We start from the raw sequence: 17,154 nt of genomic DNA on the forward strand, positions 1-17,154 counted from the left end.
GAAAGACGTACGCTGACTCCGCACAAAGGTGAGACAGTCCTTGATGTCAACTCTGCTTCTCCACGTCTTACTGTGCCTGTGCGGGTATCTGCCTCTACCTCCTCCTTCTCTACTATGGCCTTCTTGGATTCCGGATCTGCAGGAAATTTTATTTTGGCCTCTCTCATCAACAGGTTCAACATCCCGCTGACCAGTCTCGCCAGACCCCTCTACATCAATTGTGTTAACAATGAAAGATTGGACTGTACCATACGTTTCCGCACGGAGCCCCTCCTAATGTGCATCGGACCTCATCATGAGAAAATTGAGTTTTTGGTCCTCCCCAATTGCACTTCCGAAATTCTCCTTGGACTACCCTGGCTTCAACACCACTCCCCAACCCTGGATTGGTCCACTGGGGAGATCAAGAGTTGGGGTCCCTCTTGTTCCAAGGACTGCCTTAAACCGGTTCCCAGTACTCCTTGCCGTGACCCTGTGGTTCCCCCTGTAACCGGTCTCCCTAAGGCCTATATGGACTTTGCGGATGTTTTTTGCAAAAAACAAGCTGAGACTTTACCTCCTCACAGGCCTTATGACTGTCCTATTGACCTCCTCCCGGGCACTACTCCACCCCGGGGCAGAATTTATCCTCTCTCTGTCCCAGAGACTCTTGCTATGTCTGAGTATATCCAGGAAAATTTAAAGAAGGGCTTTATCCGCAAATCCTCCTCTCCTGCCGGAGCCGGATTTTTCTTTGTGTCCAAAAAAGATGGCTCCCTACGTCCTTGCATTGACTACCGCGGTCTTAATAAAATCACTGTAAAAAACCGCTACCCCCTACCTCTCATCTCTGAACTCTTTGATCGCCTCCAAGGTGCCCACATCTTTACCAAACTGGACTTAAGAGGTGCCTATAATCTCATCCGCATCAGAGAGGGGGATGAATGGAAAACGGCATTTAACACTAGAGATGGACACTTTGAGTATCTGGTCATGCCCTTTGGCCTGTGCAACGCCCCTGCCGTCTTCCAAGACTTTGTTAATGAAATTTTTCGTGATCTCTTATATTCCTGTGTTGTTGTATATCTGGACGATATCCTGATTTTTTCTGCCAACCTAGAAGAACACCGCCAGCATGTCCGCATGGTTCTTCAGAGACTTCGTGACAATCAACTTTATGCCAAAATGGAGAAATGTCTGTTTGAATGTCAATCTCTTCCTTTCCTAGGATACTTGGTCTCTGGCCAGGGACTACAAATGGATCCAGACAAACTCTCTGCCGTCTTAGATTGGCCACGCCCCTCCGGACTCCGTGCTATCCAACGTTTTTTGGGGTTCGCCAATTATTACAGACAATTTATTCCACATTTTTCCACCATTGTGGCTCCTATCGTGGCTTTAACCAAAAAGAATGCCAATCCTAAGTCATGGCCTCCTCAAGCGGAAGACGCCTTTAAACAGCTCAAGTCTGCCTTTTCTTCGGCTCCTGTGCTCTCCAGACCTGACCCATCTAAACCCTTCCTATTGGAGGTTGATGCCTCCTCTGTAGGAGCTGGAGCGGTCCTTCTACAAAAAAATTCTTCCGGGCATGCTGTTACTTGTGGTTTTTTTTCTAGGACCTTCTCTCCGGCTGAGAGGAACTACTCCATCGGGGACCGAGAGCTTCTAGCCATTAAATTAGCACTTGAGGAATGGAGGCATCTGTTGGAGGGATCAAGATTTCCAGTTATTATTTACACCGATCACAAGAACCTCTCCTATCTCCAGTCTGCCCAACGGCTGAATCCTCGCCAGGCCAGGTGGTCTCTGTTCTTTGCCCGATTTAATTTTGAAATTCACTTTCGGCCTGCCGATAAGAACATTAGGGCCGATGCTCTCTCTCGTTCCTCGGATGCCTCGGAAGTAGAGCTCTCTCCGCAACACATCATTCCCCCTGACTGCCTGATCTCCACTTCTCCAGCCTCCATCAGGCAAACTCCTCCAGGGAAGACCTTCGTTTCTCCACGCCAACGCCTCGGAATCCTCAAATGGGGTCACTCCTCCCATCTCGCAGGTCATGCGGGTATCAAGAAATCCGTGCAACTCATCTCTCGTTTCTATTGGTGGCCGACTCTGGAGACGGATGTTGTGGATTTTGTGCGAGCCTGCACTGTCTGTGCCCGGGATAAGACTCCTCGCCAGAAGCCCGCTGGCCTTCTTCATCCTCTGCCTGTCCCCGAACAGCCTTGGTCTCTGATTGGTATGGACTTTATTACAGACTTACCCCCATCCCGTGGCAACACTGTTGTTTGGGTGGTCGTTGATCGATTCTCCAAGATGGCACATTTCATCCCTCTTCCTGGTCTTCCTTCAGCGCCTCAGTTGGCAAAACAATTTTTTGTACACATTTTTCGTCTTCACGGGTTGCCCACGCAGATCGTCTCGGATAGAGGCGTCCAATTCGTGTCAAAATTCTGGAGGGCTCTCTGTAAACAACTCAAGATTAAATTAAACTTTTCCTCTGCATATCATCCTCAATCCAATGGGCAAGTGGAAAGAATTAACCAGGTCCTGGGTGATTATTTACGCCATTTTGTTTCCTCCCGCCAGGATGACTGGGCAGATCTTCTACCATGGGCCAAATTCTCGTATAACTTCAGAGTCTCTGAATCTTCCTCCAAATCCCCATTTTTCGTGGTGTACGGCCGTCACCCTCTTCCCCCCCTCCCTACTCCCTTGCCCTCTGGTTTGCCCGCTGTGGATGAAATATCTCGTGATCTTTCCACCATATGGAAAGAGACCCAAAATTCTCTTTTACAGGCTTCATCACGCATGAAGAAGTTTGCTGATAGGAAAAGAAGAGCTCCCCCCATTTTTTCTCCTGGAGACAAGGTATGGCTCTCCGCTAAATATGTCCGCTTCCGTGTCCCTAGCTACAAATTGGGACCACGCTATCTTGGTCCTTTCAAAATTTTGTGCCAGATTAATCCTGTCTCTTACAAACTTCATCTTCCTCCTTCTCTTCGTATTCCTAATGCCTTTCACGTTTCTCTTGTTAAACCACTCATCATCAACCGTTTCTCTCCCAAACTTGTTTCTCCCACTCCTGTTTACGGCTCCTCGGACATCTTCTCCGTAAAAGAGATACTAGCCTCCAAGAAGGTCAGAGGAAAAACTTTTTTTCTGGTCGATTGGGAGGGTTGTGGTCCTGAAGAGAGATCCTGGGAACCTGAGGACAATATCCTAGACAAAAGTCTGCTCCTCAGGTTCTCAGGCTCTAAGAAGAGGGGGAGACCCAAGGGGGGGGGGTACTGTTACACCGAGCGCTCCGGGTCCCCGCTCTTCCCCGGAGCGCTCGCTTCACTCTCGCTACTGCAGCGCTCCGGTCAGATCCACTGACCCGGTGCGCTGCGATACCGTCTCCAGCCGGGATGCGATTCGCGATGCGGGTGGCGCCCGCTCGCGATGCGCACCCCGGCTTCCGTACCTGACTCGCTCTCCGTCTGTCCTGTCCCGGCGCGCGCGGCCCCGCTCCCTAGGGCGCGCGCGCGCCGGGTCTCTGCGATTTAAAGGGCCACTGCGCCGCTGATTGGCGCAGTGGTTCTAATTAGTGTGTTCACCTGTGCACTCCCTATTTATACCTCACTTCCCCTTCACTCCCTCGCCGGATCTTGTTGCCATTGTGCCAGTGAAAGCGTTTCCTTGTGTGTTCCTAGCCTGTGTTCCAGACCTCCTGCCGTTGCCCCTGACTACGATCCTTGCTGCCTGCCCCGACCTTCTGCTACGTCCGACCTTGCTTCTGTCTACTCCCTTGTACCGCGCCTATCTTCAGCAGTCAGAGAGGTTGAGCCGTTGCTAGTGGATACGACCTGGTCACTACCGCCGCAGCAAGACCATCCCGCTTTGCGGCGGGCTCTGGTGAAAACCAGTAGTGACTTAGAACCGGTCCACTAGCACGGTCCACGCCAATCCCTCTCTGGCACAGAGGATCCACCTCCTGCCAGCCGGCATCGTGACACTTATGCAAGGCACTGTAACTATAGTAGGCCTCCTGTTAGGATCAGTATTCTGTTTTGTATCTGTCGTGTCACACCTCTGCAACCTATGATATGAAACCACAGACCAAACACACTACAAAATCTGGCAAATTTAAGAATAACCACTAGAACCCAACCAGTATCAATCATTCTTCAGAGCAGCATAGGACTAGGGGACACTCTTCCCAACTTTATACACTTGACACAGGTTAACATCTCTGTCCATTTTAGGAACTGTCCAGAGCAACATATGTTTGATATGGGGATTTTCTCCTACTCTGGACAATTCTTAAAATGGACAGAGATTTCAGCAGAGAGCACTGTGCTCGTGATTCAGCAGAGAGCTCTGTGTTCCAAAAAGAAAATAATTTCCTCTGTAGTATTCAGTAGCTAATAAGTACTGGAAGGATTAAGGTTTTTTGATAGAAGTAATTTACAAATCTGTTTAACTTTCTGGCACCAGTTGATTTAAAAAAAAAATGTTTTGCCCTTTAACCCCTTAACGACGAAGGACGTATATTTACGTCCTCCGCCGGCTCCCTCGATATGCCGCGGGGTCACGCGTCATATCGGGTCGGTCCCGGCGGCTATCAACGGCCGGGAACCCGCGGCTAATACAGGACATCACCGATCGCGGTGATACCCTGTATTAACCCTTCAGACGCGGAGATAAAAGCTGACCGCCGCGTCTGAAGTGAAAGTATCCCGGCTGCACAGTCGGGCTGTTCGGGACAGCCGCGGTGAAATCGCGGCGTACCGAACAGCTTACAGGACACCGGGAGGGCCCTTGCCTCCTTGGTGTCCGATCGGCGAATGACTGCTCCGTGCCTGAGATCCAGGCAGGAGCAGTCAAGCGCCGTTAACACTGATCACAGGCGTGTTAATACACGCCTGTGATCAGCATGAGAGATCAGTGTGTGCAGTGTTATAGGTCCCTATGGGAGCTATAACACTGCAAAAAAAGTAAAAAAAAAGTGTTAATAAAGATCATTTAACCCCTTCCCTAATAAAAGTTTGAATCACCCCCCTTTTCCCATAAAAAAAAATAAAACAGTGTACATAAAAATAAACATATGTGGTATCGCCGTGTGCGTAAATGTCCGAACTATAAAAATATATAATTAATTAAACCGCACGGTCAATGGCGTACGCGCAAAAAAATTCCAAAGTCCAAAAAAGCGTATTTTTGGTCACTTTTTATACCATTAAAAAATTAATAAAAAGTGATCAAAAAGTCCGATCAAAACAAAAATGGTACCGATAAAAACTTCCGATCACGGCGCAAAAAATGAGTCCTCATACCACCCTTTACGTGGAAAAATAAAAAAGTTATAGGGGTCAGAAGATTACATTTTTAAATGTATAAATATTCCTGCATGTAGTTATGATTTTTTCCAGAAGTACAACAAAATGAAACCTATATAAGTAGGGTATCATTTTAACCGTATGGACCTACAGAATAATGATAAGGTGTCATTTTTACCGAAATATGCACTGCATAGAAACGGAAGCCCCCAAAATTTACAAAACTGCATTTTTTCTTCGATTTTGTCGCACAATGATTTTTTTTTTTCGTTTCGCCGTGAATTTTTGGGTAAAATTACTAATGTCACTGCAAAGTAGAATTGGTGACACAAAAAATAAGCCATAATATGGATTTTTAGGTGGAAAATTGAAAGGGTTATGATTTTTAAAAGGTAAGGAGGAAAAAACGAAAGTGCAAAAACTGAAAAACCCTGCGTCCTTAAACAAAATTTCCCTAGCTACAGGATAAACAATCTGATCGGTGGAGGTCTGACCACTACAACCCCTGGCAATCACGTGGACTGTGGTGAATAGTCCCCCAAGTGAATGGCAGTGTGCATGTTTCTATATTTCTGAGCTTAAACAGAAGATACAATGGTTATTATGGTAAATGGCAAACAAGTTGCACAATGTGCACAAATAGGATAGCAGTAATTTGAATTAGCCTATTTAAATACCTTCAAAACCTTCAGAATATTCAAAGGCAAAATATTTCTGATTTATATCTCCTAAATTTTACTAGAATATTCAGTAAAGAAAAAAAAGAAAAGATTCTGTTTAATTTCATTCAATTACCTGTAGTCACACCATGGACACATGTATGGCTTCTCCCCTGTGTGGACCCGCTTGTGCCGTGTTAAATGGGACTGAGTTGTGGAAGCAAAATTGCATTCATCACATTTGAATGGCTTCTCACCTGAAATATATGACAGTAATATTTAACATTATTAAATAACGTAACATAATCTAATGATACAGAGTAACTAGACAATGTCTCTTCAAGGAAAGACATGATAACCTCACACAGATATTGGCCGGGCCACAATGATCCCTATTTCTTCCTTGACACAGCTGGACATAACTTGGAGCTCTCATGGTTATATATTTAAAAGATGAAGACAATACAACCATGTTTAATTGGTTCATAAATTGAAAGCAATACTTTCTATACATCCCAAATGAGGTAAAATGGCTCTTAAAATTCTACATTTATTTTAAAACATTTGGTGGCAGAAAGGAAAAAAAAGGAACCTTTCTAAGTAATGCTACATATTAGAGGATACTGTACTTAATAAAGACTTATGATGTATGTTGCTGCCATACGAAAATCTATTTTATTGATGTTATACTCACAAGACACTTTTTCATACATTGTAAAATACATATCAATAAAGCGAGAATCCAGAAGTATAAGTGCAAAACTGTAAGGGTTCCTTCAACCTGCAATTCCCCTCGGGCAAAACAATTACAGTAAGCGCAGCAAGATTACATAAGCATAAATATCTGTGATATAAATAACACTTGTATCTATTCTGTATTCCTAAATGTTTTAAGCACAAATACACAGGGCTTTTTCTGCTAATTTGTCAAGTTTTTGCTATATTTTACATTTGTTAATGTATGTATTTTTACATATACATGTAAATGTTGTAAAATTGTATCCTATTCACACCACTCAAATGGCAGTATAACAAGATAAAGCACTGATCAGGGCAGAGGCTCAAACTAATATAAATGATTCCATTTTTAAAATAACCACATGTATTAGCATAGATAATTTTTGCTTTCCAGTTTGCCGATTTCAAAGTGCAGGTATAACCTGGTTGTGTAGTCTGCACCTCTACCTATAAAAGTTGTCAAGCTGTAAAGTCTGGACCACCTCCTCCAACAGCCATCTGGCGTTTAAGTCTGTAATAACTCTTATAACTTCAGTGTGCCTATATAACTTGGACCTCCCTGCAATTTGGCTGTGTAGACTAGGCCAGTGTTTCTCAAGCGCGGCCCTCACGTACCCTCAACAGGTCATGTTTTCTAGATTTCCTTAGTCTTTCACAGGTGATATAAATGTGGTGATGCCTGATTCACTGACCTTAATTATATCACCTGTGAAAGACTAAGGAAATCCTGAAAACATCACCTGTTGGGGTGCTTGAGGACCGCGCTTCAAAAACACTGGACTAGGCTGTCCCCTATAATAGCAGTCAGGTTGTAGAGTCCAACCTGCCCTTATAACTGAAGTTAAGATGTATAATTTGGATCTCCGTTTACAACATCAATCTGGTTGTGTCATCTGGAACCCCTTCCAAAACAACAGACTGGTAAAGTAGTCTAGACATCCTTTAATAACTGTTTAGTCTGGATATTCTGCTATAAGCCCCCTATTACATGCCAAACAGGCTGATATTGCCCTGTGTAGTAGGACAAGTGATCTTCATTCATCAGCTGATTGGGTCAGCCCATCGGCCACACATCTCCCAGTATAACATGGGATGTTTTGCTGATGACTGAAGGACCACACAAACAAATCAGTGATCATTCTGCAGCTCTTCCTAGCTGAGCTTCAAGTCTTGTAATATGTTTAGAAAATTAGCACTGATCTATGAGATTGGTGCTCGTTTACAGGCGGGCTTGGGCCATTTTATAGGGCACTAACAGAAGTCTGGCTGTGTAGACTCTACAACAACAGTTTGCCTATACAGTTTCCCCATACAAGTGGCTATGTCTTGCATAGTTTAGTAAAGCTAATGGAAATGAGATGCAGTACCAAAAATAGTCACACCGGCAGAAAGGGATGTGATGCTCACTAGAGTGCTGCTCATCCTTCATTGAGCTGATTTAAGATCTTATCTTATCCTGAGGATAGATCATCAATATCTGCATCCCAAAAAACACTGTTATATATTTTTTTTTTTTAGATGGAGTGCATACTTTATTTCAATATTTATGTATGACACCAAAGATTTTTTTAAATGTTATTTTATAAATTTTTCCATGGCTATTTTATGGAAAGAAATTAAAGTTACTTGCAAGAGTAAAGGAACAAGAGTAATGGGACAACAGTCAGTAAATCATATGTTACAATTACTTGTAACATATGATTTAATGACTGTTGTATCAATCTCATATTCACCATACCTTATAGCTGGTATACTATTTTTATGACTTGTAATATAGGAAGCAGTTCTCTACCAAAAATATCAAAATGATAATTGACTAAAACTTCAAGCAGCTATTTTATTTCAGTATATTAACTCAAGCACTTATTCACTGATGGCTTCACAGATTTGTGATCATTTCCTCTCCTCTTTCTCCGCCTCTGAGCTTACTCGCAGACTTTAAATGGGCAGTGTGTAATTAGTATTAATAGGAAACATTATTGAAATAAAGCTAGAAAATCTCTCATCTGTAGCTGATCGTTTTAATATTCCTATTCTCAGTTCCAGTAGCAGCACAGACTCAGCACTGTCATGACAATGATCATCTAGTACATTTTCCATCCTTGATTTAAAATGTAGCTACTAAGCATCTATCACTTAAGTGCATCAGAATATATTAAATATATTTGCAAGCTAACAAAAAAGTACTTGGCTGAAATGCTGTGTTTTTGTTAAAGCCCCTACAAATGTCCAGATTCAAAGGAACAAAAAACTCGAACACACCTAAACAAGGAGTTTTGGCTGGGAAATTGTAAAGCAGTATTAGTCATCCAAATAGGTTGAGTGGGACCTTAGAGGGGTATTCTAGTGTAATAGAATGATCTATATATTGCTGGGGCTGTTGAAAAAATTAAATTAAAAAAATTATACTTACCTACCCCCAGTCCCCCACAGCTCCCATTTTAGCTCCTGTTGCTCGTCTCTTTCACCAGCTTCCGAGAAGAGAGATCAGAGTAGGATGTGCTCGCTCAGCTGATCACTGGCCATAGCAGTGTCCCGTCTCAGCTAGTGATTGGCTTGCAGGGCATGTCCTTTTCTGACCTCTCCTCTGAGCAGCAGGCAGAGAAGACAACATTGGGCAACTGGAAGGAGCCTCAAAGGGAGCTGTAGTCCCCATACAGCTCCCCCCTAAACTCGCCCCTTTTAGCATGCTTCCCAGATGAGAATTTGGAGCTGGACATGCCCAGTCAGCCAATCACTGTTCTGGGTAAGGCAGCACAATTTCTTGTTGCCACCCCTTGGGGTGGCAATTAAGGATTATTGCTTTAACTATTATTTTGCTTTAATGGAAAAACCTCTTTATCTGCAACTAATGCAACTATTTTTAGTCTGCAAATGAAAATTATAAATAAGAACCCTGTCAAAAAGCAGCAACCTGTATCTCAGCATCATGGAATCCCCTTGTTCAAATAGTAGCAGACATTATTAACATTTTCTATTTGATATTAAATGTCAATTTCTATGTATAATTGATATCTTGAAGAAACATTTCTGATTAACTTGTAAAAAGCAGTCCCACTACCTACAGTCGAATACAGATATAAAAAAAGAAAAATGACAATCCCAAGATGCATTTCAATATTTTTGTCTTCATATGGAGTAGCGCTTGTTAAAATGGCAATGTAAAATCTCTCTGATGCATCCACTCTTATTACTTTCCCTATAATTAATGAATGTTACTTGTCAGGTTTAGTAAAAAAACACTTCCTAGTCATTTATGCCACATATATCCTTCACAGAGGAGACAGTCACATAATTCAGAAGTTCCGTTTGGTAGCTATTTGTCAATCATCTCCGGTATAATTGGAGGTGGCTATGCTGTTGATTGAACAAAATACTACTATATGTCATGATGTCTCTTGAAGCTGTCAAGACTGTGTAGCCTATGAAGTACAAAGCAATCTTCAAATGAATGATGAACTGACTAGGTGCTTCTATGATCGCTGTTGAAAAGGCTGCTTTTAATTCATGTAAGGGAGAAAAGTGAGATGTGTCTTTTCGAGGAAGAAAATTAAGAAGTTGCAATTAATATTTTGCTAAATGGCTGAAATTGTGTACTATTTGATAAAATAATTTTGTTTTTAAGCATAGTAGACTGTGTGAGTATGAGTAAGTATTACATAGCAGACCATATATAACATATACATAATGTGCCAAAATATGTTTCGTACCTGAAGGGTGACGTATTTGTCATATGCACTGAAGTGCCTTACATGACATTCATAACTCTGACAGAGACATAATAAGGACATTTGCATTTTCCTCTACAGTTTAACAAGTAGACAGTAGATTATTGTACGCTTCTTCTTTTCATGTACGTGTTCTGCAAACCACATTTCTTATTCCTTCAAGTATCCACTTCATATGCACTATAATGATTATTATTTTGGCAAACATACATTAATTATATTTAATGCCTTAATGCATATGGACATTTATGAACGTCCATAAGTGTCTCCCGATGTATGACTCACGCTCAGCAGGTGAACGCTCATCATACCCGGTGGGTCCCAGTTGCTATAAGCAACCAGGACCCGTGGCTAATGCCGGACATCGCCAATCGGGCTGATGTCCCCGCATTAACTCTTTAGACACAGCGATCAAAGTTGACCGCCACGTCTAAAGTGAAAGGAGAAGCTTCCTCTCAGCTCAGTCGGGCTGATCGGGACCATCGTGGTAAAATCGCAATGTCCTGATCAGCTAGGACGCAGCAGAAGGGTCATTCACCTGTCTCCTGCAAGTCCGAACGGCGATTGATTGCTCCAAGCCTGAAATCAAGGCTTGAGCAATCAACCGCCGATAAAACTGATCCCTGCCATTGAATGTAATGGCAGTGATCAGTGTATTGAATCAATGTACTGCAAGCTATAATCCCCTATGAAGGCTATAACATTGCAAAAATAAAAGTGAAAAAAAAAAGTTAATAAAGATCATTTAACCCCCTTCCCTAATAAAAGTTTGAATCACCCCCCTTCCCCCCCCCAAAAAAAAGCTGTGTAAATAAAAATAAACATATGTGGCATCGCCGCGTGCGTAAATGTCTGAACTAAAAAACATAAATAGTTAATTAAACCTGCACAGTCAACGGCGTATGCCCAAAAAAAGTCCAAAAAAAAAGTCCAAAATAGCTTATTTTTGGTCACTTTTTATACCATAAAAAATGAATAAAAAGTGATCATAAAGTCCGATCAAAACAAAAATGGTACCGATAAAAACTTCATATCAAAGCGCAAAAAATTAGCCCTCATACTGCCCCGTACATGGAGAAATAAAGTTATAGGGATTAGAATTGGACAATTTTAAACGTATACATTTTCCTGCATGTACAGTGGGGATCAAAAGTTTGGGCACCCCAGGTAAAAATTAGCATTAATGTGCATAAAGAAGCCAAGGAAAGATGGAAAAATCTCCAAAAGGCATCAAATTACAGATTAGACATTCTTATAATATGTCAACAAAAGTTAAATTTTATTTCCATCATTTACACTTTCAAAATAACAGAAAACAAAAAATGGCATCTGCAAAAGTTGGGGCACCCTGCAGAATTTATAGCATGCACTGCCCCCTTTGCAAAGCTGAGACCTGCTAGTGTCATGGATTGTTCTCAATCATCATCTGTGAAGACCAGGTGATGTCAGTCTCAAAGGTTTTAAATGCCCAGACTCATCTGACCTTGCCCCAACAATCAGAACCATAGCAGTTGTTTAGAAATCTGAAACTGAAAATAGTTGACGCTCACAAAGCTGGAGAAGGCTATAAGAAGATAGCAAAATGTTTTTAGATGTCAATATCCTCTGTTCGGAATGTAATTAAGAAATGGCAATGGTCATCAGAAACAGTGGAAGTTAAAGCAAGATCTAAAAGACCAAGAAAAATATCAGACAGAACAGCTCGCAGGATTGTGAGAAAAACAATTCAAATCCCACGTTTGACTGCACAATCCCTCCAGAAAGATCTGGCAGACACTGGAGTTCTGGTACACTATTCCACTTTAAAGAGATACTTGTACAAATATGGTTTTCATGGAAGAGTCATCAGAAGAAAACCTCTTCTACGTCCTTACCACAAAAATCAGCGTTTGAACTTTGCAAATGAACATATAGACAAGCCTGATGCATTTTGGAAACAAGTTCTGTGGACCGATGAGGATAAAATTGAACTTTTTGGCTGGAATGAGCAAAGGTACGTTTGGAGAAGAAGGGGAACAGAATTTAATGAAAAGAACCTCTGTCCAACTGTTAAGCATGGGGGTGGATCAATCATGCTTTGGGGGTTGTATTGCAGCCAGTGGCACAGGGAACATCTCACGAGTAGAAGGAAAAATGGATTCAATAAAATTTCAGCAAATTTTGGATGCTAACTTGATACCATCTGTGAAAAAGCTGAAGTTAAAGAGAGGATGGCTTCTACAAATGGATAATGATCCTAAACACACCTCGAAATCCACGGGGGATTACATCAAGAGGCGTAAACTGAAGGTTTTGCCATGGCCTTCACAATCTCCTGACTTCAACATAATTGAAAATCTATGGATAGACCTTAAAAGAGCAGTGCATGACAGACACACCAGAAATCTCAAAGAACTGGAAGACTTTTGGAAGGAAGAATGGGCAAAGATACCTCAAACAAGAATTCAAAGACTCTTGGCTGGCTACAAAAAGCGTTTACAAGCTGTGATACTTGCCAAAGGGGGCAGTACAAGATATTAACTCTGCAGGGTGCCCAAACTTTTGCAGATGCCATTTTTTTGTTTTCTGTTATTTTGAAAGTGTAAATGATAGAAATAAAATCTAACTTTTGTTGACATACAGTGACCCCCCGACCTACGATGGCCCCGACGTATGATCAAATCGACATACGATGGCCTCTCAGAGGCCATCACATGTCGATGTCAGCATCGACATACGATGCTTTTTTATGTCGGGGCCATCGCATTAAGTGCTATCCAGCAGCGCAAAATGCTTAAGCTGCTGCCGGATAGCAGCTTAATGTTCCCCGTGTGGTGCGGTAAGTATTACTTACCCCTCCACGATGCTCCTGGGTGCCCTCCGGATCCAGCACTGGTCTTCTGGTGTCTTCTCGGCCCTCTCCGATGACGTCAATACGCTGCTGCGCACGTCATCCAATAGGAATGGCGTACGCAGTGGCGTAATGACGTCGATACGCAGGCCCAGTAAGGCCTTGCGGAAGACAGCAGAGGACCGGAGAAGACAGCGGAGGACCGGAGAAGACCAGGAGAGCCCAGCGGAGGCCCAGGATCACCATCGGGAGCGGCGGGGACACCATCGCAAGCGGCGGGGACAGGTGAGTACAGATTCCTATACTTTACATTGCACGAATCCCTCAACATACGATGGATTCGACAAGCGATGGCTCGTTTGGAACGAATTACCATCGTATGTTGAGGGACCACTGTATTATAAAAATGTCTAATCTGTAATTTGATGCCTTTTGGAGATTTTTCCATCTTTCCCTGGCTTCTTTATGCACATTTATACAATTTTTACCTGGGGTACCCATACTTTTGATCCCCATTGTACTTATGATTTTTTTCAGAAGTACGACAAAATGAAGTATGACATAATGTGTCATTTTTACCGAAAAATGTACTGCGTGGAAACGGATGCCCCCAAAAGTTACAAAATTGCATTTTTCCTTCCATTTTATCGCACAATTATTCTTTTTTCCGTTTCACCAAAGATTTTGGGGTAAAATGACTCATGTCATCACAAAGTAGAATTGGTGGCACAAAAAATAAGCCATCATATGGATTTTTAGGTGCAAAATTGAAAGTGTTATTATTTTTAGAAGGTGATGAGGAAAAAACGAATATGCAAAAACTGAAAAACCCTCCGTCCTTAAGGGGTTAAAGAGTATTATTGAGATCCCCAAAATACTAGTTTTTGAGCAAAAGATACAAATAATGGGCAGCGATTTCAGTTAGATCTGTTTCTGCGAAAACTAAGTCACCCTAACAGTTGACAAATGGCTTGGCTTCTGTCACTCAGCTTTTTCAGACTCCTATATAGCAAATCTGTCTTGTTAAAGTGGTTATCCTGGAGTAGAAAAACAGACCTAATTTCTTTCAAATAAACAGCACCACTTCTGTCCTTAGGTTGTGTGTAGTACTACATTGTGACTTCATTAACTTTTTTCATTCCTTCTTCTTATTTGAAGTTTTTCCAGGTAGTAACATTATTATGGTAGAAGAAACTAAAAAGTGCAAAGGAAACAGTTATCTAGACCTTATGAGACATTTACAGATTATACTGTAAATGACACTGGTCACAACACAGTAGTGCTTACCTTCAGTAAGATGCACATTTATACTTCCTAGAATAGTGTTGATCTACTTTATCCCTTTCCCCTAAATTGTTTAACAGTGACCCACACCCTCAGAATAGTGTTGATCTACTTTATCCCTTTCCCCTAAATTGTTTAACAGTGACCCACACCCTCAGTAGTCACATCCATATCTGTTTTTGCCAGTTATTTTACCCCAGTAGTTTAACCCAGAGTCAGAGATATTCCTCTTTCAACCATTAGTTATAAGAGACCACCCCTTTCCTACTAACTACACATGGAACTGTTTAACATCTGATAGCTACTGCATTCACTCTCTGACTGCTTCTACACATGGAAACGAGATGCAGGAACCTGGTGCCCTCTGTTAGGCACATGCCTACTGTACTGAATTGAAGATCAACCCTGTCCATATTCTTATTCAAAACTATAAAAAATTTCCCTTTTAAGACTATGAAATATAAGTGAGGATGCACATGAAATGTTTGCCGTTACCTAGCATTCTCAGATTTAAAAGCTTCAGAGACTTCTCAGAATTAAAATTTGCACATGTGACCTAAAGTGTAAATAGAAAGTTCAATAATATAAGAGCTCCCACCATAATGTACTTATTAATACTAAACATCTACACATTCTAAAACAAAGGTTGTATGTGTATCTGCAGATCTGCTGAAGGGGTTAATTGTAACTTAATAGCGTTCATCAATATTGATTACATCGATTTTTCTCTGCACTGTTTTCAGCTACATGACCTGGCTGGAGGATAACAGGAGTTAAAATACAGAGACAATTGAGAAGCTAGGATGAGATGACCAACCTGTATGCTGCCTCCGATGCTTAGTAAGGGCGTGACGTGTCCCACCAGCAAAGCCACAAAGGTCACACAAGAACGACTTCTCGCCTGTTGCAACAATAAACAGATGTGGGATTGTAGAGGTCACAGATCGTTAAAACATATCTATCAAGGCTTTCAGGGTTACTAATTCCTCCAATCAAATGTTTCCATGTAAATATGTCAAATGGGAATGAAATTACCACTGCGGTTTATTGACTGTGATAAAATCTGAAAAGCACCACTGAACATAATTACATACTTGTCAGACCCATAAAAATTAGCTTTATTATCAATGGAATGGTTTTGTACAACTTCATTTCTGTTAGATGCCTTCCAGATGGGGCTGCTTTATGCACTTGAACAGTTTTTATGCATATCCTGATTTTTTTTTTTTTACAATTCCCATACATCTGGCCTTTCTTAGCACACTAAATATTGTCTAAAATGTACAATATGAGTACATATTATACAATTACGTTTTGAATTTACTCTCATGTTATATATTGGTATATCATTACATTTATTTATTTATTTATTTTTGCATTCACAAGCAAAATAAATGGTTTTTATGTCTACTTAATCATAATGGTTTATATATGGAGCAATAAAAGAAAACTGCAAGAGAAAACAAACACAACTTGTAGTATTTATTGTAACCCAATGTAGTAGGAGAGAGATTGAGAATGTAGGTGGTTCTCTAGTTTATACCACTGAAAGATGGTAACTCAGGATGACTCTTTTACCCTGAATTCCATTGGATCAGAGAGAACAGTGTGTGAAATCATCAGATGGATAATGAAGCTGAAGCTGTGGCTCAATTGGCTCAACAGCAGCACGGATGTAGCAGAGTTGAGCTTATCACTGATACCAAAACAGTCTGTGTTTCCCATTGGTGTGTGGGTAAAATGACTGGATGTTTATTCAATTATTACAGTAGAACAACAATAAAGTGCAATACAATCTAAGAGTTTAAAATGAAGCTCTGCTATGTTGCACATGGTATACAAATATAAACTATGAGAAAAGTTCCTGGCTTTATTTGTAGTAGTGAATGGTATTGGAACAACTGAGCTGTTTAGAGCATGTCATTTAATGTATATTTGCTCATTGGACAATGTAGAAAATGTACAATAGCTCGACAAAAATATTCTATGATTTGTGCACATTTGTTATTAGTTTTTAAGCTGTTGTGCAGCCATGAGAACAATAGTCATTTATGTAAATGTCATGATTTTAAAATTTGCGCTGTAAATACTTTTTCTGATTGGCTGTTCTTTAACCCGGTCCCAGCAAATGTTATAACACGATTAGAGATGAGCAAACTTACAGTAAATTCGATTTGTCACAAACTTCTCGGCTCGGCAGTTGATGACTTATCCTGCGTAAATTAGTTCAGCCTTCAGGTGCTCCGGTGGGCTGGAAAAGGTGGATACATTCCTAGGAAAGAACTGAACTAATTTATGCAGGATAAGTTATCAACTGCCGAGCCAAGAAGTTCGTGACGAATCGAATTTACTGTAAGTTCGCTCATCTCTAAACACGATGTGAGCCAGAGTCTCCCACTGAGTCTCTTTGATAACTTTACCAGAAAGAGACCCAGCACCATAGAAATGTAAAAGCTCTGGGTCTCTCGCTGGTACTGCCACCAAGGAGAACTAGCAGGAAGCTCTAACTTACAGCACATTATAACATTTTTGGGGGTAACAGCCAATCGGAAGTGGTATCTACATGCCAGATTTCAAAATTATAACATTTACATACAGTCATGGCCGTAATTGTT

At 41.3% G+C, this 17,154-nt stretch overlaps 1 protein-coding gene across 5 annotated transcripts in view; it reads right to left on the minus strand.

The window, feature by feature from the left end:
* Positions 1-17,154, minus strand: part of ZNF407 (zinc finger protein 407) — a 598,515-nt gene that overhangs the window by 224,533 nt on the left and 356,828 nt on the right. For all 5 annotated transcript variants that reach the window (XM_056521427.1, XM_056521429.1, XM_056521428.1 and 2 more), the window contains exons 6-7: positions 15,357-15,440; positions 6,096-6,216 (exon numbers count right to left, since the gene is read on the minus strand). In XM_056521427.1, coding sequence (XP_056377402.1) covers positions 6,096-6,216; positions 15,357-15,440 — 205 coding nt within the window. The remainder of the gene's footprint in view (positions 1-6,095; positions 6,217-15,356; positions 15,441-17,154) is intronic.

The sequence above is a fragment of the Hyla sarda genome, chromosome 5 (assembly GCF_029499605.1).
Source record: "Hyla sarda isolate aHylSar1 chromosome 5, aHylSar1.hap1, whole genome shotgun sequence".
NCBI lineage: Eukaryota > Metazoa > Chordata > Amphibia > Anura > Hylidae > Hyla > Hyla sarda.